The following is a 26,293-nucleotide window of genomic DNA, read 5'->3' as shown; positions in this document are numbered from 1 at the left end:
GGCATTCCAACGTTGAATTGTGGAGGGGAAAAAAGTATGTTTGGGCATGTCACTTCTGGGTTGCCACGGTAAAGGATTTCAGGTTGTAAGAGCTTTTTGTAATGGAACGACCGGAAAACCTAATGGATGTATATAAGCGAGTACAGCGGTGAGAGCTAATTAAGCCGTGCACTAACTTTATGCTTTCGCTGTGGCGACGTCTAGCCAGAGTGGTTAGGTTCGGATAAGAGATGTTAGAAAAAAGCTATTTCCGGCTGCCACAGCACCGCACACAACGAGACTTGTTGGATATAAAAAAAAATATACGGTAATATCACGTGACGGTACGAGCGGATTCCTTATTTAGGTCGTAATTTAAACAAAAACTAATTTCGATATTGTTAAGATGTTGTGTCTTCCCAGGTTCCACACCGCCGCAACGAGGACAAAAGCGGCAAACGTACTCACCAGATATGGCAGGCGTCATCAACCGACTGAGCGATGATACACAAAGGTATCGCAAGTCAGTGAAGTTAAAGAGCTGCCGAAAGATTATCATGAGGGAAGCACTAGAGAAATTCATTTATCATGTGAGCATGTGAGGCAAGAGTTCTGCCAACTCTTGCAGTGTCAGGTGACGCTCCATTATTGGAAGCGGAAGGGAAGTAGATGGATAATTGTTGTCCGCAGCACACTAGTGTGGTCGCGCAATTTAGCGTTGTGTCCACTATTCTGAAAGATAATCTAAACAGCAGTGTACTATAAGAAATATTTTGCTGTATTGAGAGTTGCATAGACCTGCTGTAGCAGTTGTGCTATGGGTTTTGTATGCTGGACATAAATGACATTACTTTCGATCTCAAAATACATTGTGAGAGAAAACCCCTCGCAAAAAGAAAGCTCCAAAAGCTTGAAAATTAAGAAAACATTCTCACTGATACCCTCTTTTTGTAATTCCGGCAGTTCTTAGGGCAGTTCGCTGATTAGCCTGAATTTAGAAAATATCTCGGTCTATTTTAATATCGGCACAAACGTCGTACAACGTATTTTTTATTCAGACAGTCATTGTTCCCACACTTGCACCCTCTTCTTCAAATATTATTCCCTAGCTGCCATGCGTGGATCATGGGATGCTAAATTCTTCTAGAGCATATCTCGGTAAAGATGTGCAAGTACTAATATTGCTCAGCCATGCTGACTTTAGTGGCTTCACAAATATACCTACACTGGGAGGAAGGGGGGGGGGGTGGTTGCACCTCTTCGGCAATATCACCAGTATTCCTTATCGTGTCCAAATCGAAATTCTCATGACAGATTACCTCCAGCCAATGATGATACTCGAAACATAGCTCTAACACCTCTCCTATGCTGCTATGCTTCAAACGGGTCGCACGTAACTGTGCTTATGTGCGTAATGTAGATTCATCGCATTAAAAGAAGGTCATTCAGACCATTTAAAAGCGACTTGTTCTTAGCCGGAGGGCCTGATGCGTTGAATGCAGCGTATCTGGGTTGGTGTTAGAAGGTATTTCTCTGTGTCCTGAAGCTACGCGTTCAATACAACCTTTGTGCGTCAGTCTGTTCTTGGCGCTATTCACTGTTATTCTCTTTGAACTGTGACATTTATGCCTACATGACGATAGAACAAAGGACGTGCTTTACAAATTGTTAAGAAACATCTGCAATATGCTCGAGAGGTATATCGTATCAATAGCTTGTTTTCAATCTTACAGATCAAGATGAAGGCCTAGTGGTCTTACAGGTTGTATTTCGAAACAAACCCACATATGAAGAAAGACTTCAAGAACCTTCAACATAATCTGCTAGATATTTATTGGTGCATGAGTGCAAGGAGAGTGACGCTTAACATTGGCTAGGTATAGCATGTTGTTTGGACTAGCAAGTGTCCCCTTAGTACGGAAAAAAAGAAAGGAGTTTTTGGTAATGGTGCATGAAAAATGTGCATTTGCGGCTCCTGATAATCTTTTCATTATTCACAGGTAACCGCCACGCCGAAAATTGCTTTGATAGAGTTGTGTGTTAGACATCAAGAAAACATGGCGTCTTCAGCATTTTTCTGTCTATGTGAAAATATAGAAGGCTGTCTTACGCATGCATGATCATAGTACAGAATGCGCCCGTTTGTGCAACAAATGAGATACTCAGCTCCCCATTATTGCATTGTCTACTTAATGCCTTGTTGCGCGATAGGCTGCTAATAAAACAGTTAATAAACAACATTTTTTGCCTACTTATGTTTTCCCGTAATAAAATGTAGCATCGTGGCACACTGTAAACAGAAAAACACCCAGATGGGCGTTTTTGGCTTGTCCTCTAGCGCATGCCCTCTTGTACATGTTTCTACTCTCATTGAAGGGAGTGCAATAATACTCCCATTTAGATGAGAGTGTTTGCAGGGTACATTAGGAGCAATCAGCAGTACCATTTTACTCCTGCTTGCAGAAATTCGAAAAGGTACAATGGGAGTTTTATTATTTCCATTTGGGAGCATTTGCGGTGGAATAAAGGTGTTTTTTTGTGTTAATTTAAGAGTAAATAGGTGGAAATAAAGGCATTGTAGTTTACTCCCCCCTACCCCCCCCCCGTTTCTGGGGCAGTAAATGGGAGTAATTTTTACATCCGAAATAAACCCCTCCAAAGCTTTTACTCACTGCTGGAAGCTCAAAATGCAGTCCCGAAAATGCAAGCCATTGGCTTGCATTCCCACGAGATTGCTTTTTGAGCACTTAAAAGTGGTTAAAAGCTTTGGAGGGCTTTGTTTCGGGCTGTTCAGACGCCCAGGTAGAAACCTCTTGGAGTTCCTCTTGTGCACTATGAAAGATTACATGCAAAGCAAGCACTTACAAAATATTTTATTAGAAATATCACATTTTATATATTGCAGTCCTGCAGTTCCTTCCAACAATGAGTACAAATGGTGACTAGACAGTTTGCACATGTTTAGAACAGTATTTTTAAAGATACAGGTAATGTAAAAAAAGTTCAGTGGCCAGGAGACGGTCTTGCACAATAAAATAATAATGACAAACCTATGCCACAAACATAAGAAACCTGAACTTATCACATATTCAGCACTTACCACAAATATATACTTCAATCTAGTGACTAGAAAGCTTGCACAACGGCTAAAACAAAAAAATCCAGGCACTGTACAATGGTGCCAGTGGCCAGCAAAGAATGAAAAGGCACAAATTTAAGGAACTTATCACACACTTAAAATATATCAACATACGAAGCTTCAACCAGCTTATTAAACAATCCCTTTTCACCAGACCATGCCCAGCACTTTAGCATACGACTAGATTTGTGAAGCTGCCAAATTTAAGCCTTGTCAAATTGAAAGTATAGACAATTTTTGTCCCATTTATTACTTCACTTGATAGACCTCAACCGAATAAATAAATTATGGCATCTCAATTCCCCAAGTATGCAATAATTAATTAAATTACTTTTTATTAGGACTCAAAATGCATGCCAAGAGCAGTGCTGCTTCAGAGGTGTAAAAGGTTACGCATGTAGCGATGAAACCAACCAGTCCATTTAACACTCCACGGGACAAGAGGGAAGGGAGTGTCTCCCTGTATTTCCAAGAGAAGTGAACAATCAGAGGGGACAGTATGGCAGCTTTCGGCGACACAATCAGTTCATGCCCTTAACTTCAATTCAATTCAACTGCTACACACTGCCAACTTCACTTTCGGTGAAGCGACAAATAACCTTTTTCATGTTCGAGGCCTCTCTGCCAGAAGAGTGTTTTGGACGAGCCGTACAAAGGTGTTGTAATTATTAATTTGTAGCACTCTCATGGAACTGAGGCTTCGCACCATAAATATGGAGCCAGCAGCTACTTAAGAAGCCGGGACACCAAATTTTCGTGTCAGTACTCCTTTAACAATCTTGCATTGATGCCAGTCAGTGGTAGTCTGTGCGACTTAGTACAACAGAAATAAAAGTGAAAAACCTCAGCACTATATTGAGAGGTCAACTCATCCCACTTATTGAGCTGAAAGCTGAAACACAGCACAGGTGACCAACATTCCTGAGGGCTTTCTTGCACACCTGTGCTCATTACAAACATTTTGGTGTGCAAAAATAAATTGCCTATAATGTGACTGAATATAACATTTATCTACCGAAATAAATAATAACAATTAAAGGCACTTTTTAATACTCCTAAAGTCATATATAAAAAAAGGTTTCACTAGGCCATTTGACCAAACATTCTCGAAGCCTGTTCATACTGAATCAAATTCGAATGGTGCATAACATAGGAGCCAGTACGTTATAATTCGCTCACAGTATATCTGCTACTGTTGCTTTTGTGTATCAAGCTCAGCACCTTTACAACATAAAACACATGAGCTGTGCACTACTAGTCACTTTGATGTGCTGGCCACTCTATCTTAAACAAATGCACATTGCAGAAAGAAGCCGGCACATATTTTTAAAATAAACTGTGGCAAACAGCACAAAAAGAACTAGGAAAACAATTGTGTGCAAGGCAACAATATTACAAAACACAAGCAATAACTTAAGCTTGACGACCATATTATGATTGAAGTATTACAGTATTGAGGCAGTTTAACGTCCACTGTCTTTTTGCAACCCCTACTTGCCGAGAAGGCCCCGGTTTTCACTTCGCAGCTGAACCACTTCATATGCAGCAACAGCTGGCTGGTGAATTTAAAGTGAGGCACGGCATAAACATGACCACTTCAGGAGAAGATGCCATTGGCAACACAGAGGATGCAGAAACATGGCGAAATGGTCAGCTGAGGCACATCTTGATGGACTGCGCACCCAACAATATCTTTAACACGAATGAGTCTGCGCTCTTCAAGCTGCTACTAGACAGAATGCCTGCATTCAATGACGACACATGCACTGGCGGTAAGCATGCCAATGACAGGATTTCAGTTGCATTCGATGTGAATCATTTCTTGTGATTGGGAAGTCAGCCATGCCAAGATGTTTGAAAAGCACCCAACTGCCGTCTAGACTTGTCTACTGCAGCAATACAAAAGCATGGACTGCAAAGCTTTTTGAGGCGTACATGCGCCTCACTGACCACTATGTTGCAGCGACGAACAGAATCGCAGTTATCCTAAATGCATCGGCGCACACCACACTAGATAACTTTGCAGCTGCGAAGTTAGCATTTCTGCTTCCTAACACATCAGATTGCCCAGCCCTTGGACCAAAGCATCATTTGGGCTGTGAAACTACACAAGAATCGGCTGCAAAGAAGTTTATTAGGCCATGAGTGTGGCCACTGGTTAGTAGCCTATGGCTCTTCCAGGGAGTCTGCATGGCCTCTGAAAAAATTGATTAGTTGAAGAGCTTTGACGCGCGGCTTTGTGTGCGTTAAGTTCAGAAATGCATGTTCTATGAATGTTAACATTTTGTGCGCCTTTCGTGGGTATTCCACATGAAACACCCAAAAGGATGCAAAGAGGCAGGCTACTCCCGAAAGCAGCGAGGAAACTTGAAACACTAGTTGCTTGTCGATGTGCAGTGCAAATCCTTCATCCTGCACCAGACACGGGGTCAGCGGGGCTTCTTCCTAAGGTTAAAAAAAGGAATGCTATTGTGTAATGTCTTTTAGAGTCAATAACGCTGAACCAACTACAAAAAAAAAACATTTTCGCTTTAGATCCACACGCGAGTAGTGGGTGTTTAAGAGAAAGCCGGACATGTCCAGTGACTATTGTTATCCTGATAAAAAAGACTTTCTTTCGTTTGTTTTTGCTGCCCAAGTGCTGAGGACAAAATTAGTTTTCAAGAAACATTTGGCTTCACAAAGAAAATATAAGCACCTAATGAGTTAAAGTACTTGTTGCAGATCTTTCCGAATTCACATTTTGGTTGGCTCCCAAAGCAAAGGATGGTGGGTACTGCTCTAAGAATACTTAGCAATAGACTACAGGTCAAAAGCCTCGATTCCGTTTTGTGCCGTAAAGGAACCTGCTACAAGCACATACAGACCGCATGTGTCGCAATGGTGGAACCATTTATTCAGCCACATTTCTCATTTTCCAATTCCAAAACTAAAATAATGCAACTTGTTTTTTAAGGTTGCTTTAGTAAAGCCAATAAACTTATTTTAGGAAAGTCAGACTGCTTTTTTGAAGAGTATTTTATCATAAAGGTCATTTACTGATGTGGCCAAACTTGAGCACCTCTCGTGGGACATTTAGTGCTGTTGAGGGAAGAGATACTTGCTCGAAATTCAAACTTTCATGGCAACAGGTTGGCAAAATTTTGAAACCGTGCACTACATAAATTCAAATAAGAATAAAGAAAAATCTCTAATATGCAACACTTCGTTCTTGCTTTTGATATTGTAGCAGTGATACTCTGCGGTAATCAGTTGCAATTGAGGCAACTGACATGTAGTCTGTCGCTAAATATTCTTAGAGCTATAGCTACAATACTTTTCTATTAGTACTTAACCAAATGTGGATTCGTAAAAATTTGCACAAGGCAGTTCTGGCTCACCAGGCAGTTCTATACTTTTGCATAGAAAACAATGGTCTCATTGTACATGACACTCAGACAACTGATTACAACTTTTTCATTAATATTAAGATAGCCACCTCCATGCCCCCGACAAACATGCGGTACTTGAAGGGACACTAGAGGCAAATACTAAGTCAATGTAGATTGTCAAAATATAATTCCAGAAACCTCACTGCACTTGTTTCGTGCCAAGAAAAGATAAAATCATGTTTGAAGGGTTCGGATGCCTTTGGCGCAATTCATATAACCAGCCCGTAAGTGGCGACTTTGCATACGCAGTCACCGCCCTTTACTGCCATCGGTGAGTAAAACTGTGCCCAACAGACATCACGGTTTTCTGCAGAAAGCGCAAGCACGCAGCCAAGAAGCAACAGAGCAAAGAGAGAGTGTTGGATTTGCTGCTGCAGCTGCTCTTGGTCAAGTGGTGTGGATGTGGCATTTTCTGCTACTCGCAGTACGCCAGTTTCTTGAGCCAGCAAAACCAGCTCAGCACTAGACGATAACTACTGGAATGTGAAAATACAGGCGATAGAGTGGAGAAAATGAAACCCTTCAACCACCCGCGTGGTTGTCAGGGCTTCCTTTTTCTAAATATGAAATAGAACTGGACATCTTTTTCATCTTACATTGCAATACAATTATCTATTACAAGTGGTTGATAACTAGTGATAGTTATGAGTGCCGTTGTCATCAGGCTAGTACTTGAATGTCCTGGGGGAGTCTGGTCGTCTCTTGCCCTTACGTAAATTTCTCGATTACTAAAGCTTCGTTCAAGACAATAGTGAGGCCTTAAATGTTCTTGAGCTCTAATTTACCATTTCAGCTTGACTTAATATTTGCCTTTAGTGTCCTTTAAAAGCATGATGCCTATTGGCAAAAGTATCCTGTGGCAGTTAGAGGAAATAAACAAAAGCATTAGGTTTTGGCCGAGTTGGTTGTACATGGTTCTTATTAGCGTTTTGCATGCACAAAGACGGGACGTCAAACAAAAAAGGGACACACAATATGCGCAAACTCAACTGGCTTTTATTGTGACAGCAACATATATAAACGCTTCCACAATCAGAAAAAAAAATGAGATGGCAAGAAAACAAACAAAACCAGGTTTGCTGCAAAACTGCATAGCCACATGTGCCGGCGAAACCAAACGTTGTCACTGTCATACATTTTCACCGCCCAGAAACCTCACTTCCTTATCCCTTAATGCTACAGATGGGGCACTAACACAACTCTGATCATGCCAAAGAATTTCTCTGGCTTCAACTATCTCCCTGGTTAAGCAATTTATGTGAGAAAATAATATTGTGCATCTGTTAAAGATAGGATAACACCCATTGCATAACTTGTAGTGTTCTGCCATGTGGCCTTCAATGCCTTCCTTTACCTTGCGGTGATGTTCTGCTAGCCTCTCGTTTATGCATCGGCTGGTTTGACTGATATAACGCCCGATATAACACCGCACGAGTTCGTTGCATGCAAAGAAAGTGTAGTAAATTGGGTTCCCTTGACGTGCGGCAAGTGTTATATCGGTCAAACCAGCCGATACGTAAACGAGGCTAGCAGAACATCACCGCAAGGTAAAGCAAGGCATCGAAGGCCACATGGCAGAACACTGCAAGTCATGCAATGGGTGTTATCCTATCTTTAAGAGATGCACGATATTATTTTCTCACATATATCGCTTATATCATATATATCGCATATATTGCTTCTGGGCGGTGAAAAGGTATGACAGTGATGTTTGGTTTCACTAGTGGCTATGCAGTTTTGCACATGGTTTTGCTTGTTTTCTTGCCATCCCGTTTTATTCTTTCCGATTGTGGAAGCATATATATATGTCGCTGTCACAATAAAAACCAGCTGAAGTTTGCGCATATTGTCCCTTCTTCGTTCGACGTCCCGTCCTTGCGTGCAAGTCTAATAAGAAATAAACAATCTGCTTTTAATTCCTGTGTACTCATTTTAATAGCCACATGTAGCACACTGAAACACAAAGTGAACAGAAAGCCAATCAGAATGATAAATGCAACAGAAGCATCTTGATAGTCAGAATCCTACAGGCACTCACCTGCGTAATGATGCTATCTATGGGCTCCTTGCAGCGCTTTGCTACAAACTGCAGAACTGCCAGAACAGCATCCTCTGTTAAAAAAGAAATCAGATATTGTAGAATGCTTAGGAAACCTTTCACACCAATCAGCTTACAGCTTTTATATAGTGCCTCAGAGCCCTGCATGGGTAATTCATCTACTGTGATAAACACTTGAGGTACACATAACTAGTGAAATAACTTGTGCTTTAATCTTCCAATGGATGATTACCACCAGTAGCAATGACTGTGGGTCTAGTTTCGTCTGCTTGCTGCTCAATGAAACGGGAAGAAATGGTATGTGCTGAAAACTCGCGCGCTTGCTCCACCCTTAGAATTATGGCATATTTTAACATTTCTTTTGGATGCTTTCCCTCATGTTTCATGGTTTCGTAACATACTGCCAAATATTCCACATATCGAAACATACATACATCCTATTTTTTAACTGTAGAGAAAACTATGGTTACAACACTTCAGAATAAGATCACAAAGAATTCAGAACATCACATTAGACAACCACTAAACCACTCATCTCAAAAATGTTGAAGTGGCAGCAGTGTTCACAATGAACATACAACCAGAATTTTTTCAAAGGTTCCGTATTAGCAAAGTTACAGGCCTTTGCTACCCTCCTCACTGCACTCTGTTCTCTCTGCATATTCCCACCAACTCCATGCAGGGCAGCGAAAAGTAAGGGTTGTGACAACACCCTGCGTGCATTACAGCATGCAAAGGAGGGAGCAGAAAAGCCGGGAGAAGGGCACAAGATCCTTTAAAAATTTTTGGGTTCTTCGCAGAGCATAGCATTGCTACATTCACAAAGATGGTCATTACAGAATGACTTATGCGATGTGCATGTTTATACAATGTGCAAAAAAAGCCAGAGGTGACTTAAGAGCCCTTTAACTAGCTCATTTAGGTTAACTCAGCTCTACGTTGGAGAACTGAGAAAGCACATAATAATTGCCCATTACTGGCTTAGGTAAGCAGCACAAATATAGTTGAGTAAGGTATACAAAAAACAACTTGCTTTATAACTCTTGACAAGTACAAGTAAAAAGAAATTCAAGGTTTCAATTCAACCAGCATTACCCACTTTCTGATACCTGATACCAACCCCACCACCACCGCAGTTGCCATCACCCCACAAAAAACAATTCCTGAACTCCCTTTAAGGGCAACACCGGCGATTTTTCTATGTCCACTGATTTTAATAAAATTTGGAATATGTGTTCTCTTTTGCCCTCTGAGTATCTGAACCAAACTATACGGCTGAAGATGAATTTTAAAGATTGGTTGCATTCTTGACTCGCGACTTTCTACTGGCCACTGTGTTTGTGACATCAGAGACAATACCGTCACTGTGGCTGGAATCCTCACTTAAATTGCCACTGCCTAGTTTGGAAACTCTGTAAGAGCTCCCTGTGTCAGGAGAAATGATCCGCTTGGCTTCTTTGGCGTTAGCACCACATGTACTGCATGTTTACATTATGGTGGTGTAGGATCTATTGTCACACGAAGCAGCTACCTATTTCGGTATCTCATTTATTGGTTATTTAAAATTACTGGTGAACTTCTAAGCAAACTAAATCACCCTACGGGTGACAGAACTGCCAATGCCATTTGAATATGACAATGTTACAATATGGTTGAAAAAATGCGAGTTGCCCTTTAAGAGCGTCATCATAGAAACATATTTACCGGATCCCACTTCGGAAAATGCCACAATCTCTTCTGGCTCTCCAAAGCTCAGAATAGTGTAACCAAGCTGCTTGCAGCCATTCTCCATTGCCTCCATCACGTTTCTTTGGAAAAGTAGGTCAAACTCCATGAGAAGCTGGAAAGAAAAGAAAGAATGTTCAAGAATTCTTTTATCTACTAGCAAACTAATGCAATAGCGAGAACCAATTGTGCAAGAACAGCCAAGGCAGCAGATGTCAAACACCTCTTAGAGCAGGCATCACATAGTAGTACATAAGCTTAGGAGCAAGCAACCAGCCAATAAACCTTCGTACGGCATCAGCATACTGTCGAATTTAAAATTGCTCGTTAGTTACTACATAAGAAAACAGTCAACAAACCAAGAAAGCCAGGTAAATTATGGTTGATTCAAACGTAGAAGCGATAAGAAAAAGGGAAATGAAAGTGGACAAATAAACAAGTAGCAAATCGTCTTTTAGTCCACTTTTTTTGTAACTGCCTTATGAGTGGTATGTTTAAATAAGAAATAATTATTCACGCATAGTTCATCTATATTCATTAAGTGTTTTCTTTTATAGCAGTAACTCACAATCAAGCACCTTGGGTCACTTCATTCTTCTCACTCATTGCATAGAAGAGTTCTCGACAGGCAGAATTAATGCCAAAGAAGGGCTTATCACCACATTATGTGCGTGGTGAACCAAAAAAAGTGAATGGTAGAATAGTCACTATTGTAGTCTTGAAGAAACGCACACATAACTTGGCTCCCTACTGTACCTGTTGTCCTTCGCTCCTTTCATTTGCCTTTTTGTTATACTTCCACATTTCAATCAAGCAATTAGTTTCCACTATGCTTTCTCTGCCTTCCCTGTTTTCTTCTTACCCAACCAACATCAATAAAGGCACCTTTCAATTAAGTCAACCGGTGAGTTGTAAGACATCTAAAACATTGCCTCTCCATATAAATTATGCCCATTGGGCGAATGGCAGTACCTTGAAGCTGTATGAACATCTATAAATCATTGGTATGTGACTGTACCACATCTTTGAAGACAAATGTGACTGGTGGAACACTGTATTAAAATTTTTTTAACCTTGTTTATAGCACTATGCTGATGCATATATTCTACACACTTCATATGCTGAGCATCTTATGGTTGTGCTCTTGTGATTACTTTATCATTACAAAAGAGTTTGCTAAGCTTACTCATCCCAAAATACAACTCAGTTTTGTTATCCCATGTTATTTTGTCACTGCAATACACACACTTGTTTGCTTTGTCCTGAAAGAAAAATGCCAGAATTACTGACTGAAACACTTAAGCCGCTGCCTTAACCTAAAGCTAAGAACCCAGTAAAACAAAAACAAAAAAGATTACAAAAGCTTTTGCTAAAGCATACCGATGCCTCAGTTGCCAGAAAGGGGAACAGCAACAGAGCATCTGACAGCGTAAGGCTGCGAAGTTGATCATGCCTCTCTCTTGCTGTTGCAAGCAGCCTCGGCCTTACTGCCTCTTCATCTTGGCAGCCAGCATTGTCTTGTAGCCATTCATTGTGCAGCCTCAATGACTCGGCAGTTTCCCCATATGCTACAAGATGACTGCAATCCTGAAACACAAAGAAAATCAAGCCCTTTTTACAAGTTGTGAATGCGAAAGCACTAATGTCCAACTGAACGCCACTGAGTAGTCCTTCGAATTTGAACTATTGATGGGCAAGCGAGCGTGTTTATACGGTGTTTTCATTTGGCTTTACCGAGATGCAGTAACTGAAATGATGCAGCAAAACCACAAGAATGCAGAGGTAAATATTTCTGAAGAGCAAGCCTGCAGCATTAACGAGGGGGTGGCAGGTCTTCTTGTGAAACTTAATAAGAGGTACAAAATGAAGATTGTACAGGTCTCTACATCCAGTCATGATGACCAGGAAGTCGAAAGCTTCTATGAAAACGTGGAATCGGCGATGGGTAGAGTGAAAACTAAATACGCTATACTAATGGGCGACTTTAATGCTAAGGTAGGCAAGAAGCAGGCTGGTGACAAGGCAGTGGGGGAATATGGCATAGGCACTAGGAATAGCAGGGGAGAGTTATTAGTAGAGTTTGCGAAACAGAATAATATGAGGATAATGAACACCTTCTTCCGCAAGCGGGATAGCCGAAAGTGGACGTGGAGGAGCCCGAACGGCGAGACTAGAAATGAAATAGACTTCATACTCTGCGCTAACCCTGGCATCATACAAGATGTGGACGTGCTCGGCAAGGTGCGCTGCAGTGACCACAGGATGGTAAGAACTCGAATTAGCCTAGACCTGAGGAGGGAACGAAAGAAACTGGTACATAACAAGCCGATTAATGAGTTAGCAGTAAAGAAACTGGTACATAACAAGCCGATTAATGAGTTAGCGGTAAGAGGGAAAATAGAGGAATTCCAGATCAAGCTACAGAACAGGTATTGGGCTTTAACTCAGGAAGAGGACCTTAGTGTTGAAGCAATGAACGACAATCTTGTGGGCATCGTTAAAGAGTGTGCAATGGAAGTCGGTGGTAACTCCGTTAGGCAGGATACCAGCAAACTATCGCAGGAGACGAAAGATCTGATCAAGAAACGCCAATGTATGAAAGCATCTAACCCTACAGCTAGAATAGAACTGGCAGAACTTTCGAAGTTAATCAACAAGCGTAAGACAGCTGACATAAGGAAGTATAATATAGATAGAATTGAACATGCTCTCAGGAATGGAGGAAGCCTAAAAACAGTGAAGAAGAAACTAGGAATTGGCAAGAATCAGATCTATGCGTTAAGAGACAAAGCCGGCAATATCATCACTAATATGGATGAAATAGTTCAAGTGGCTGAGGAGTTCTATAGAGATTTATACAGTACCAGTGGCACACACGACGATAATGGAAGAGACAATAGTCTAGACGAATTCAAAATCCCAAAGGTAACGCCGGAAGAAGTAAAGAAAGCCTTGGGAGATATGCAAAGGGGGAAGGCAGCTGGGGAGGATCAGGTAACAGCATATTTGTTGAAGGATGGTGGACATATTGTTCTAGAGAAACTGGCCACCCTGTATACGCAATGCCTCATGACCTCGAGCGTAGCGGAATCTTGGAAGAACGGTAACATAATCCTAATCCATAAGAAAGGGGACACCAAAGACTTGAAAAATTATAGACCGATCAGCTTACTGTCCGTTGCGTACAAACTATTTACTAAAGTAATCGCAAATAGAATCAGCAGCACCTTAGACTTCTGTCAAGCAAAGGACCAGGCAGGATTCTGTAAAGGTTACTCAACAATAGATCATATTCACACTATCAATCAGGTGATAGAGAAATGTGCGGAATATAACCAACCCTTATATATAGCTTTCATTGATTACGAGAAAGCGTTTGATTCTGTCGAAACCTCAGCAGTCGTGGAGGCATTACGGAATCAAGGTGTAGACGAGCCGTATGTAAAAATACTAAAAGATATCTATAGCGGCTCCACAGCCACCGTAGTCCTCCATAAAGCAAGCAACAAAATCCCTATAAAGAAAGGCGTCAGGCAGGGAGATACAATATCTCCAATGCTATTCACAGCGTGTTTACAGGAGGTATTCAGAGACCTGGATTGGGGAGAATTGGGGATAAAAGTTAATGGAGAATACCTTAGCAACTTGCGATTCGCTGATGATATTGCCTTCCTTAGTAACTCAGGGGACCAATTGCAATGCATGCTCACTGACCTGGAGAGGCAAAGCAGAAGTGTGGGTCTAAAAATTAATCTGCAGAAAACTAAAGTAATGCTTAACAGTCTCGGAAGAGAACAGCAATTTACAATAGGCAGCGAGGCACTGGAAGTCGTAAGGGAATACATCTGCTTAGGGCAGGTAGTGACGGCGGATCCGGATCATGAGACAGAAATTATCAGAAGAATAAGAATGGGCTGGGGTGCATTTGGCAGGCATTCTCAGATCATGAACAGCAGGTTGCCATTATCCCTCAAGAGAAAAGTATATAATAGCTGTGTCTTACCAGTACTCACCTACGGGGCAGAAACCTGGAGGCTTACGAAAAGGGTTCTACTCAAATTGAGGACGACGCAACAAGCTATGGAAAGAAGAATGATAGGTGTAACGTTAAGGGATAAGAAAAGAGCAGATTGGGTGAGGGAACAAACGCGAGTTAATGACATCTTAGTTGAAATCAAGAAAAAGAAATGGGCATGGGCAGGACATGTAATGAGGAGGGAAGATAACCGATGGTCATTAAGGGTTACGGACTGGATCCCAAGGGACGGGAAGCGTAGCAGGGGGCGGCAGAAAGTTAGGTGGGCGGATGAGATTAAGAAGTTTGCAGGCACAGCAAGGCCACAATTAGTACATGACCGGGGTTGTTGGAGAAGTATGGGAGAGGCCTTTGCCCTGCAGTGGGCGTAACCAGGCTGATGATATACGTGTAATCTTGCCTTGCTTAACCCTTTTAATGGCCCCTTCCCCTTTCTTTCTGACTGCTCCTCCATCCCTTTGGGTCTTTTTCATGTATGTTACAGCAGACATTGCATGCTACAGCTTACTTTGTCGTCACTTTCTCCCAATTCAGAACTTTGAAAAAGTTCCGTAATTCCAATACCTGTCAAAGTGCAGATTCCACACTGGCTTGGCATGGCTTCCCTGTCAATCCTCAGCTCATGTCAATTTTTTTTCTTTGCATATAGGTTCAGCAAACAATTCATGCCACATAGCTGGTTCTTCGTTGTCCCTTTATCTGATTATTCAACAGTTTATATGTTGATTCTTTAGCCTGTCAATGTGCAAATGGACCTGCTATATTCACTCACCCTGGCTTCCCTGCCGAGACACAGCACCAGAACACAGGCCACAGGCACGTGCCCCACCTACTGTCAGAAGTTTAACTTACAAATTTTGTGTGTTTAAATTAACTCTCTACAGATGGAACAGTGGGTAGGCTGTGTTGAATACAAGCTAAGCAATCAATAATGGTGCATATGCTGCATTTATCAGTGCCCCGCAGCCTCTGCTTTAGTGTCGTACTGCGATATGGCATAAGTGTTTTAAACCCAAGCCCGAGTGATGTGTATGCCAATGGTAAATCTGATGAAAATTCTATTTAGGTTTAATTATTGCTTCCATATGTTACATGGACTAAGAAGCAACGTGCAGCAATACAGAAGGAACCCGAATGCTTTTCAATAGATGCAGCTAATAGTTGCTAATCTTTCACTCAAAAGTCAAAGAACAGCAGCTGACTAGAGATGCATGAAATCTGTTTTGGTCATCATGTGAACCAAACTTACACTAAAACAAATGGCTCCAACTCAAACTTCATTTTTATTCCTGTGGTGTGTATGTATAAGAAAACACCTGCAGTCCTTCAGCATCACTGTAGACTGCTTTTTAGTTCATGGAACAAATGGAAGCCATCATAAGACCTGACATGCAACTTTTTAAGAGATGCCAATGGTCACCATAGCCTATACATTATTCATGGCTTTCTTTTGCACTCAGAACAAGATAACGCACTATGCTTTTGCATATAACATAACTGATCGCAGTAGATAACCTTGGGGAAATGTGAATGACAATGAACATGATTGATTTTTTTTTAATTTGCATGCACAAACTCACTTTCGAAGTTTCCGTTTTTTCAAATTTTGCCACTAACATAGAGAATAACTGCATGTAAGACAAAATACACTTGGCTGCCTGTTTAGCATGTAGCAAAGTATGCACAGGCTGAATTCGTAAAGAAGCTTACTGTTATGAGACATACTGAAGGATAACCAAAAATGTCCTTTCTTGCCCCTCTCGTTGAAAAGCTAGGTTCACCCTTTCTTGTTCATGCTATAGGCTTGTGCAAACAACTAAATTTATTTTATTTCATTGAAAAACGTTCTGCAAATAAAGTATAAATTATGAAATCATAAATATATTTTTTTCCCTCTCTAAGTTGGAACATTACGCGATTTGTAAGCTGCGTTTTCTTTGTGTCAGTTACAATTTTCAGGATTCCCGTGTGAAAAGGTCTTTCAGTTCGGTCAGCAAAAGGGGTCACTTGCTAAACCACCTGCAACATAAAGATGTTGCACTATTACTGCTTAGATCTTTGCAATTGCACTTCCTTTACTTTGGTATCATTGTGTAGAGGAGAGAAGCCATTACTCTATCATGCATGTGTTCCGTGCAAGCCCCCTCCCTCATTTCCCTGTGACCTCCGGTTTTATACACTGCCTGGAAATACTGGCTGCATGATACTACAGTCACCGACTGATTTCTCGGACTTGCAGTCCAAAAATTCGGACACGCTTGATTATTCGGTCTGCTTCGCGGCACGGCCATTCTCCCCATAGACCATAATGTATAATTACAGTCGCCGACCGTTTATTCGGACCTCACGGGGAGTGCGAAAATGTCTGAATAAACAGGTGTCCGAAAAAGCAGATTAAGAAAAAAAAATGAAATCCTTTATTTCCACGCACTTATTTGGGCTTGGCAGTAGGCTTGGAAGAAAGCGTGAATGCGCCGTTGCACGCTGTTCCGTTTACGCGCAATCAGATAAGCCTGAATCTCGGAGAGGGTCGTACGGTCACTATTAGCGGCTGATAGCACAGTCACTGCTTGTACACGCTCCACATGCGACGGCAGCGTAGCACATGGTGAGTAATCTTCCGACTCTGAGTCATCGTCCGGCGGTGCAGCAGAAACCTGACGAATGATCTTGCCGTCGTCGAGTTCTGCGCATGTCAATACAGCAGTGTCAGCACCTATGAAACTGTCAAATGAGACGGTGTCCTGAACCGCAATGCAACCACTGCGTAGGTCTCGGAAGAACATTTTCCGCGTCAGGTGGGGCGCACATCGGAAGGCGACTTAGGCCTCCCGGCACCCGCTAGCCGGCATTCCCCAGCGAAGTCTGTGCGGGCGCTGTCGGCGCCATTAGACACTTGACGCGATGTTTCCGTACACCGCGTTGGATCACCGAAAGCTCGACACAGCGCACAAACAAAAAACGTGGCCTGCTCGCAGCGTCGTGCGCGAAGAAACAAATAAGCTGCTGGATTGTCTTGACATGGCTTACTAAGCTGAAACCGGAACTGCTGCAGAGCCACTCTAACCAGGCAGAAACGATGATAATGAGCGGGGATTTCCAGTAGCGCCACTTCGTGGGGCAGCAAGGAAGCTCTGTTCAAAACAAACATGGCGTTCAGCAAGTCGAACAATGTATGGAACCATGCACCGGTCAGAGTTGGTGCATGGTGCTCTCGACCGAGTTGGCTCAAGGAGTGTCCGAAAAATTAGACGAGAGGTTGCAAGGTGTCCGAACTTTCGGCAGTTGTTATACATTATGGTCTATGGGGAGAATGGCGGTGCCGCGAAGCTGACCGAATAATCGGGCATGTCCGAATTTTTGGAGTCCGGAAAATCGGTCGGCGACTGTATACAACTGCCGAAAGTTCGAACACCTTGCAACTTCTCGTCTGATTTTTCGGACACTCCTTGAGCCAAGTCGATTGAGAGCACCATGCAGACTCTGACCAGTGCATGGTTCGACTTGCTGAATGCCATATTTGTTTTGAACGGAGCTTCCTTGCTGCCCCATGAAGTGGCTACTGCAAATCCCCGCTCATCATCATCGTTTCTGCCTGCTTCTATAGAGTGGCTACAGCAGTTCCGGTCTCAGCTTAGTAAGCCATGTCAAGATAATTTAGCAGCTGATTTGTTTCTTCTTTGTGCACGACGGTGAGAACAGGTTACGTTTTTCGTTTGTCCAACTGGTGTCAGCATGGTGGTGTTTGCTTTGTATGCTGTGTAGAAGTGATGATCCAACGCGGCATAGGGAAACATCACATTAAGTGTCTAATGGCGCCGACAGTGCCCGCGCAGACTGCGCTGGGGAATGCCGGCAAGCGGGTGCCGGGAGGCCTAGGACTTGTCGCCTTCAGATGTGCTCCCTACTGACACCGAAAATCTCCTGCCCAGACCTGCGCAATAGTTGCATTGCGATTCTGGACACCATCTCATTTGGCAGTTTCACAGGTGCTAACACTGCTGTACTGACGTGTGCAGAGCTCGACGACGGCAAGATCATTCGTCAGGTTTCTGCTACACCACCGGACAACTCCGAGTACAAGCAGTGACTGCTTTCAGCTGCCTATAGTGAATGTACGACCCTCTCAGAGATTTAAGCATATCTGATTGCGTGTACATGGAACAGCGTGCAATGGCACATTCACAATTTCTTCAAGCCTACTGCCAAGCCTGAATAAGTGCGTGGAAATGAAACTTCTTTTTTCCTTAATGTGCTTTTTCGGACATTTCCGCAGTCCCCGTGAGGTCCGAATAAACGGTCGGCGACTGTATACTGTCCTAGGTCTGTCACTTTCAGTTTTTCAAGCAATTTACAGCTCCACAAAATGGCAGTGCACTTGCTCAACCATAGTACTGTTGGAAAATGTCGGAAAGCTTTTCAGCTGCAACTCACAAAAAGGCGGCATAACTTCTTGTTTGTAGCTTCACCAGAAGCCACCTGCTGTTTCCGCTTGACCAGGAAGTGCCTTTTTTTTGCCAACATTTCTTCGGAGCAATTCTCTGCCTTCTTACGCATGTTCTTGAATTTGTTCCTTAATGCCAAGACCCACGAGTCCTGTGAAGGATTGGAAACATATCACTACCGTTAAAAGTACTTAGAAGTTTATTGGTATTGCCTGTATACACATAGAAGTATGACCATAATTGCAGTTTGTTTTATGCATCGAACATAATTGCTTATTAACAGAAGGTCCGGCCATAAAGTTTGCAACATCCACGCCATAAACTTGGAATAGGCATAACAACATAAAAGTTAGCGTACGTCTAGTTCCGGCGGAATATATGTATATATATATAATGCTGCAGAACACCCCTAGGGCATCAAAACAATGATGGCAGCATGCATCATAAAGCTGGTAGAAGCCCCAACAGTGATCCACTTTTTGCATTTAAACAGACCTAATGCCATGAAAACATGCCAACCTGGCTGCAGTGTACAATAACAATGCTGCAGCCTATGACGTGAAATGGTGCAAGCAATTTCAATGCAGTCAAACAGGCCACAACGGCAAAAAATGAAGTGGCCAACTGTTGCTACTTGATGAATCATAAGTTGATGCCGTATCGCTTGCTGATAGGCAGATAGCTGCTGAACAAATGGTGCAACAGTTTAATTTGATGCTGGGCTCAGATTAAACTCCCAGATGAGTCCCGTCACTTATTTCTTTTCCTTCAGGACCATACTCCATGACAAACTATGAACACTGTTTGTAAAAGCTTATCTGTAGCAAAGGAGAAGTTTTGGATGAACTGAAACATACACGTCATTATTAGCACAAAGTAAAACACCAGACAACATAAAGTTTATCCCTTTGATCATCTCTACATGACCACGAGAATCAACAGCCATAATATAACATGGCAGCTCAGAAGTGCAGATACATGGTGCAGTCGAATTGTCCATATGAGGTAGAAATGATATTTCTTTCTTAGAAATGTAAATATGGCGACAGTATGGGATGTATGAAACTTACCAGGCCATTTCCGCTGCCAACTCTGTCAGCAAGGTGTGGGTATGCACTGACAAGCCTCTCAGCAGCTACGCGGTACAACTGTCTAGAAGGGTACCTGTACATCAGGTGAAATAATCATACAATTAATAAATGGGCAATTTTGTATTCTTTTTCCCAAGAAAAACCAGTGCAAAATATTTGCCAGTTTTAATTAAATGCTAATCTTAAGTATAATAAATGCAAAATACACATGGAAGTGATCTCAAAGACTAAAAGCATTTTTCGTCTTTGTACTTCTGTCTACACACGAGTTTTGTGGAGCTGCGTCTGCTGTGCACTGTGGGAGATCACACCAGAGCTATGTAGCAGCATGGCATAGATACTACAGCCACGACAGGGTGCTGCAATGTGTCCTCTCACCAGTGCAATGTTCTGACAACTGTGTTCTGATTAGCCTCTGTGAATGACATAGCTTAAGCACAAGTGCCCATCTTGCATTGAGAGTGTGTCATGCACGGCTGAACCAAAAGTAGCATCACAAAAAATATTTTTAAATTCCCAAATTTTGCGCGAGGCCTTGTTAGCCCCCTGTGTAGCTTCTGGCATGCTAGTGGACATGAAAGGAGAGAGAAAACTGCATCAGTGCAATAATACCTCTAACTCTACTTATGCTTGAAGTACACAACAAATTTTGAGGCACAAGATTTGCTAGGCAACATACTTTACAGCAGGGGGCAGGACATGTAATGAGGGAAGATAACCGATGGTCATTAAGGGTTACGGACTGGATTGCAAGGGAAGGGAAGCGTAGCAGGGGGCAGTAGAAAATTAGGTGGGCGGATGAGATTAAGAAGTTTGCAGGCACAACATGGCCACAATTAGTACATGACCGGGGTAGTTGGAGAAGTATGGGTGAGGCCTTTGCCCTGCAGTGGGCGTAACCAGGCTGATGATACTTTACAGTGACATCATTCTAAAATTAGTTAGAAAAGTGTTTTAGGGCCCTTTGAGCAGCAATTCGGAATTTTTTCCACTCTGAAATCTGCACTTGATGCTGTAATTAGTAGTTACAAGCACTTTAAAAAACTGAGTGCGAATTGGTGTTGACACATTCTGGACCAAGTGAAGTGGGTGCCATCGCAGCATTGTCATGTTGCTACATCAGTGCCCCCCTCCTCTTTGTGGCCTGCTGGTTGCCAGTGTCCACTCAGGATGTAGCAGGGGTCATAGGGTGATGTTATCTCGTAAAGGAGGGCAGTTACCTCAAGGAGGGCAAGCAAGCTAGAACATTTCCCAGACTTAAGACCGAATTCTGGGCTCATCATAACAGAAGCAAGGTTTGGGTATGGGCTAGCTGGTACTCCATGGTATCGTCACTTACAGCGCATACATAGACGTGGGACAAAAACGAGGGACAGGGCTTGTCTACGTCATCCTTTTTGTCCCTCGTCTATGTATGCGCTGTACGTGACAATTGATATCATCATAACAGTGTTAAATGGTGCACTAATACTTTTAGATAGACTCTGCTTGCTTTGGAAGCATTTCTGTGTCCTGGCACTACAGCAAGCAGAAAAAGTTACCACACAGGTAGTGTATTCCGTGCAACTATATCACGACCAACATCTTATGGCAACACTGAACACTTATGATGAAAGGTTGAGTCATTGAGTAGTCAAAATACCGAATTAAAGCTGAAAGCAATAGAAGCATAATGGAGCGCTCACCAAGCTATCTTGAAGCAAGCTGCAAACAGTTTGTTGATAATGGCACGTCGCACTGCACAATTAATTGGGACCTTTCTACGAAGCACTTCCTCGTAATGGTCAAAAGAGGGTAGTACAAAATCTAAGTAGTCCTTCTCCTTCTCCAACGGCACAGACTGTACATGCTGCACCTCCTCTGCACATTCTGTAACAGCACTGCAAGGCAATATACAGATTGCTTTATATAGCTATGTAACCAAAAAAATAGTAATAAGAAACGCTAACATCCCAAAATGTGTGGTTTTTCCCTTTCGGTACTAATAATTTACCTAGACTGAGTCATTTCCGTGTTGCTTCCACCTCGAACAGCAAACGCAGGGCCTGCACGCTGCGAGATGCACATATATTTAACTTTTCAAACGGAAAACATGAGGCAGTGCAATGTAGCTTAATGAATGAATTGTCAAGACAGTAAAGTAACTGTTTTAACTGTGCACACCCCAACCACTTCCAAGTCAAGGTCTTCATAGTAGGTGTTCATTACGCATATACCCATTAAACATACTTCCACTTCGAACCTATATTTACAGCTCAAGTGAGCTATTTATAGAACAAGGCTGAGCTTATATAGCAAGGACATGTAGAATATTGCGAGCTACGCACATAGTCAATATATGGAAACGCATTAGGCAAGTCTGGAGGCACTGTGACTGCTCTTGTTTGTTCACGCTACATGTAAGTATTCATAAGGTGAATGCTCTGTTAATACTGCAGTTAAAACAGAATACTACAATTTTCTGATAACCTATTATTTCTCATTACTATATTATACTATATTATTTCAATTAACATGCCTTAATTGCAAACCATTGAAACTGCTATGATATATGTATAATTTCCATTCCATTCTTGGACTTTTCATGCGGTTTGCTAACGCTATTTATTTTTATTTTAACAATCTTTTTCACTGGACGCCTGCACATCGGTGTAACAGCCAGATAACAGTCCTGAAATTTCTGTAATTTTTTTCAATATCCTTATACCGTAATCATGCTATGAAGCCTGGATTACTTCAGTAAAAGTAAATTCATGTTACACATTCATGCAACCAGTTGAAAGTATGCATGGCTTCAGACACGAAACTGTCTGCAAGTGAAAGGATCGTAAGCAGATATGCTGGTTCCATTTAAAAGAAACTATGCAGATCCCACGTACAGTGGGAATCGAAGTCATGCGATGCATTTTGTAGGTAGCTGGCTATAGCGTCGACCCTGCGGTGGTGTGCCTCCACCAGCTCCTTGACTCTCTCAATTACTTGACGCTCATTGCGGAGTTCAGACAAGCTGGGGGTCAGAAAGAATGTGGGCTTGCCTCGTTGCTCAATCATGGCAAACACATCCCCTTTTCTCTGCACCAAGTAGTACCTCTGTGGTACACGATCCTAGAGCTGCTCAAGTGAACTTCTAAAGAGCGCAATGTACAAGTTCATGCATTTCCTGACGAAGCTTCAGTTTTCCAAGAGCTTCTTTGTGTGCAGGAGCTGATAGCGTGCATGAGGGGGAAAACATGCTATCAATTTGCTGTTCGTGCAAAGGCAGCCACCATCCGCTGTTCTGCAGCAGACATACCAGTATCTTGCGCAGGTCGTCTGGTTCAGCACAGGTAGTAAATGAGAATCAGATGCGAGAGTCGGATAATGCAGCTCGACTGACAGTAATGTTGTGACCACACGGCAGCGAGACCGTGAGCACATACCCAGCAGCTCAAGTTGGTTGACACCACCAGCCCCACCGAAATAGAAGCTAGATAGGTAGATAGACACACTCAATGCGGCCAAAGTTCGCAAAGAATGCTTCACATTAAAAAAAAAAGAATGACGTAGGACAGAAACCCTATGTCGTGAAACCCACTCATCATTCTGCATTCCCAATTTATGAGGCAGGTTAACGGCATCGCTCTTACTCTTCAGTGTTGCTAGCATGGGGGCAATGTGTTTTAGGGTTGCTCAGATAAAAAAAATTGCTTATTAAATTTTCCTGCACCTTCGGAAGCAACTGCTGGAGGTATAAACACTTCTGAGGACGAGTTTATTGTTGCATCATAAAAATCTCTGTCCTTAAAAATCACCTGTCAGTCCTTTGAAAAATTAATTGTGCCTAAACAGTTTTCTGTTTTGCAAAATTGCAATGTAGAAAGCCTGGCATTTTCCAATGCCTGATACAGCTTTAAGGTGTCCAGGCAGCAAGCGAGGCAGAAAGCTGAGTGAAGAGGGCATAGGATTCTTTGAAGTATTTCTTTGGCTATTTGCAAAACATAGCTATTAGAAGAGAACTGCAAATTAAGACAAATACACAGAGAAAGGCAAGACAAGTGCCATGTTTTGCATGTCCTCTGTGTATGCGCACCATTTTGCACCCTTCATCTAATGGATACAAAATGCTGGCAAACAAGACATTGTCATCTACTAAAAAATGTGATTTTCTATACAACCTCAACATGTTTATTTTTTAACATTCTTACATGTACCTTACAAACAACTGCTGATATGTGTGCAAGCTTTATCAGTTTTAGTGTGCTGCAATCCCTGCTGCCTCTTACTAGTGCACTCTAGCCTTCTTTAATGGTTCTCCATCCTAGCTTGCTGGCTGCTCTCCTGAAAGTTATGTACCAACTATCAAACCATTAAACAATTATGACCCTTTTCACTTGATGCCAACTACGTCAACCTGTAACCGTACTCACATTCATTTCAGGGGCTATCCTCCGTGCCAATCTTATTTTGGCCTTGTTTTGGATGTTGCTGTGCATATCCAAGTCAACGTAATCTTCAAGCTCCTCGTCGTACATCTGGACCTGGCAGATAAATTTAACATTATAATGAAGAAACGAGCCTTCCGAGGTGAATGGTCCATGTTCACAAACAGTCTAATATGATCAAGGGGGAATGTATACAATGCCGCAGCGAAAATTCAAGAGCTCCAAAATTAGACACATGTGCATGATCAAATGTGGGACAAAGTTATCTGTATAAAGTTTGTGCTGTTAACATGTGCTAGAAATCATGCAACCAAAGCCCACCCAACAGCACAATAATTTGGATAATGCTGGAGTTGAAATTCAAGTAAAGAATGCTCTGTTTACACACTCGTAAACACATTCCTATATTGCTGCAAGCTTATGAAAGAGCAAAATGAAAATACGTAATGCGAAAGTATGCTAGTGTAAAAACTATCCTAAGCCGCAACAAGACTTCGCGCGCCTGAGTAATAAGTTACTAAGCGTAATTACGCATATAACTGCGCAGGTTACTCCTTATAGTTGTCATTCAAAATAAGAGGAATATTGTAAGAAACGCCACAAGTTAGAAAAGCTCAAGGAATGAAGGAGAATAAAATGAAGTCCGCATAAATCAGGTGTTCCGCTTTACACTACAAAAAGCTTAACTTTGAAAGATAATTTCGCTTTGGCAGCACATACTGTCTTCCATTGAGTATATCAGATATACCGTGGTGCTTTGAAATAGTCAGCCCTAGAAATAATTCAACTGGGACACAACGACCCGCAAATCGCGCCAACAGTTTGCCAGTAAGCGCGAATCGCGCTTGTGAGTAGCGCGCCTTCACGACGAACTTCTCCGTCAGTTTGGAGCCGCGAGTAATTCAACAAAAAGCCTCTTAAAGCTACAATTTCGAGTTGGATTAAATCGCAAACGGGTCAGGAATTAACGCTTCGCGGGCCACACTGGAAAAGCGCGCCAACACAGTTATGCCAACATTGCAGCAATTTTAACAGAACCGGCGTCTAGCAATACACAAAAGTTAAATTAAGATTACTTCCATGATCTGTCAGCGCAACGAACTATACAGGCAAAGTTCTTGCGGTGATAGATCAGGAACATATTCCAACTCGCCCAGTTCCCGCTACTTGTATAGTACATTAAAATTACTTACCAGAGTGGTGTCATTGATGTCGGTCAGAGAGCGTAAAGCAAACAGCAATTCGGCGTAGGCGCCGTTTGGCAGCGAAATCTTCTTTCTTTGGCCATCCTCCAGGATAACGAGGCAAACTGTGCCTGCCATAACTGTACGACCGCACTGAAAAGTGCGCGAGGAAGTGGCGGGCACCAGCGCGAACCGAAAGAGGCGCCTAAAGTTCCTATATCTAACGCAAAAAATATCAAGGGACTTGGCGCCAAACCGCGAAATGACGCTACCACAGCGCCGCCTGCGAGAAGTATCGCAATCCGAAACTGGTGTTTTGGTTTCGATTGTCGTTTTTATAATTTCGAGTGTCGTCTGCCTTTGAACTTATGGGTCAAGTTATTTGTTGAAATTGTCGATGATGGCCTCTTTCCGTAATTCTTCCCTTTGTTAGTTCGGGCCAAACTCTGATTCCGCATGTTTAAATGCATGTAAAACGCAGAAATGCTTTTCTGTGATAACCACCGGGTCGATCTTAATGAAATTTGTTAAATTTGAGAGAAAAAAGTTAGAAAATAGTGACTATTGGAAGCAAAATTGTGATGTAGGGCCTGATATTTATTTGTTTTTATTTTCAAAAATTGGTCAACTTGAAAATTTTACAAATGTAATTAATCACTTAAGCAATTAATGATCCCGTCAAGTAATCAACGAACCGGTCGTTTGATTCGTTAATTATGATTTAATTCGTTGATTAGTGCCCATGATTCGTTAATTAAGTAATTAATTAAACTTAACTTTGTT

General features: G+C 42.2%; 1 protein-coding gene across 1 annotated transcript; it reads right to left on the bottom strand.

The window, feature by feature from the left end:
- Window positions 1–4,608: 4,608 nt before the first annotated feature.
- Window positions 4,609–25,688, bottom strand: LOC135918244 (sterile alpha motif domain-containing protein 3-like). The gene is made up of 11 exons (XM_070524659.1): window positions 25,520–25,688; window positions 24,312–24,422; window positions 21,899–21,957; window positions 21,591–21,785; window positions 19,885–19,978; window positions 18,804–18,965; window positions 11,714–11,920; window positions 10,313–10,448; window positions 8,588–8,661; window positions 5,438–5,563; window positions 4,609–4,674 (listed from the first exon to the last, which is right to left on the bottom strand). The coding sequence occupies exons 1-11, from the start codon at window positions 25,646–25,648 to the stop codon at window positions 4,609–4,611; spliced, it is 1,359 nt and encodes a 452-aa protein (XP_070380760.1). The 5' UTR covers window positions 25,649–25,688.
- Window positions 25,689–26,293: the final 605 nt, after the last annotated feature.

The sequence above is a fragment of the Dermacentor albipictus genome, chromosome 8 (assembly GCF_038994185.2).
Source record: "Dermacentor albipictus isolate Rhodes 1998 colony chromosome 8, USDA_Dalb.pri_finalv2, whole genome shotgun sequence".
Taxonomy (NCBI): Eukaryota; Metazoa; Arthropoda; class Arachnida; order Ixodida; family Ixodidae; genus Dermacentor; species Dermacentor albipictus.
Note: the sequence above shows the minus strand (reverse complement) of the source record. Positions and strands in the feature narration are given on the sequence as shown.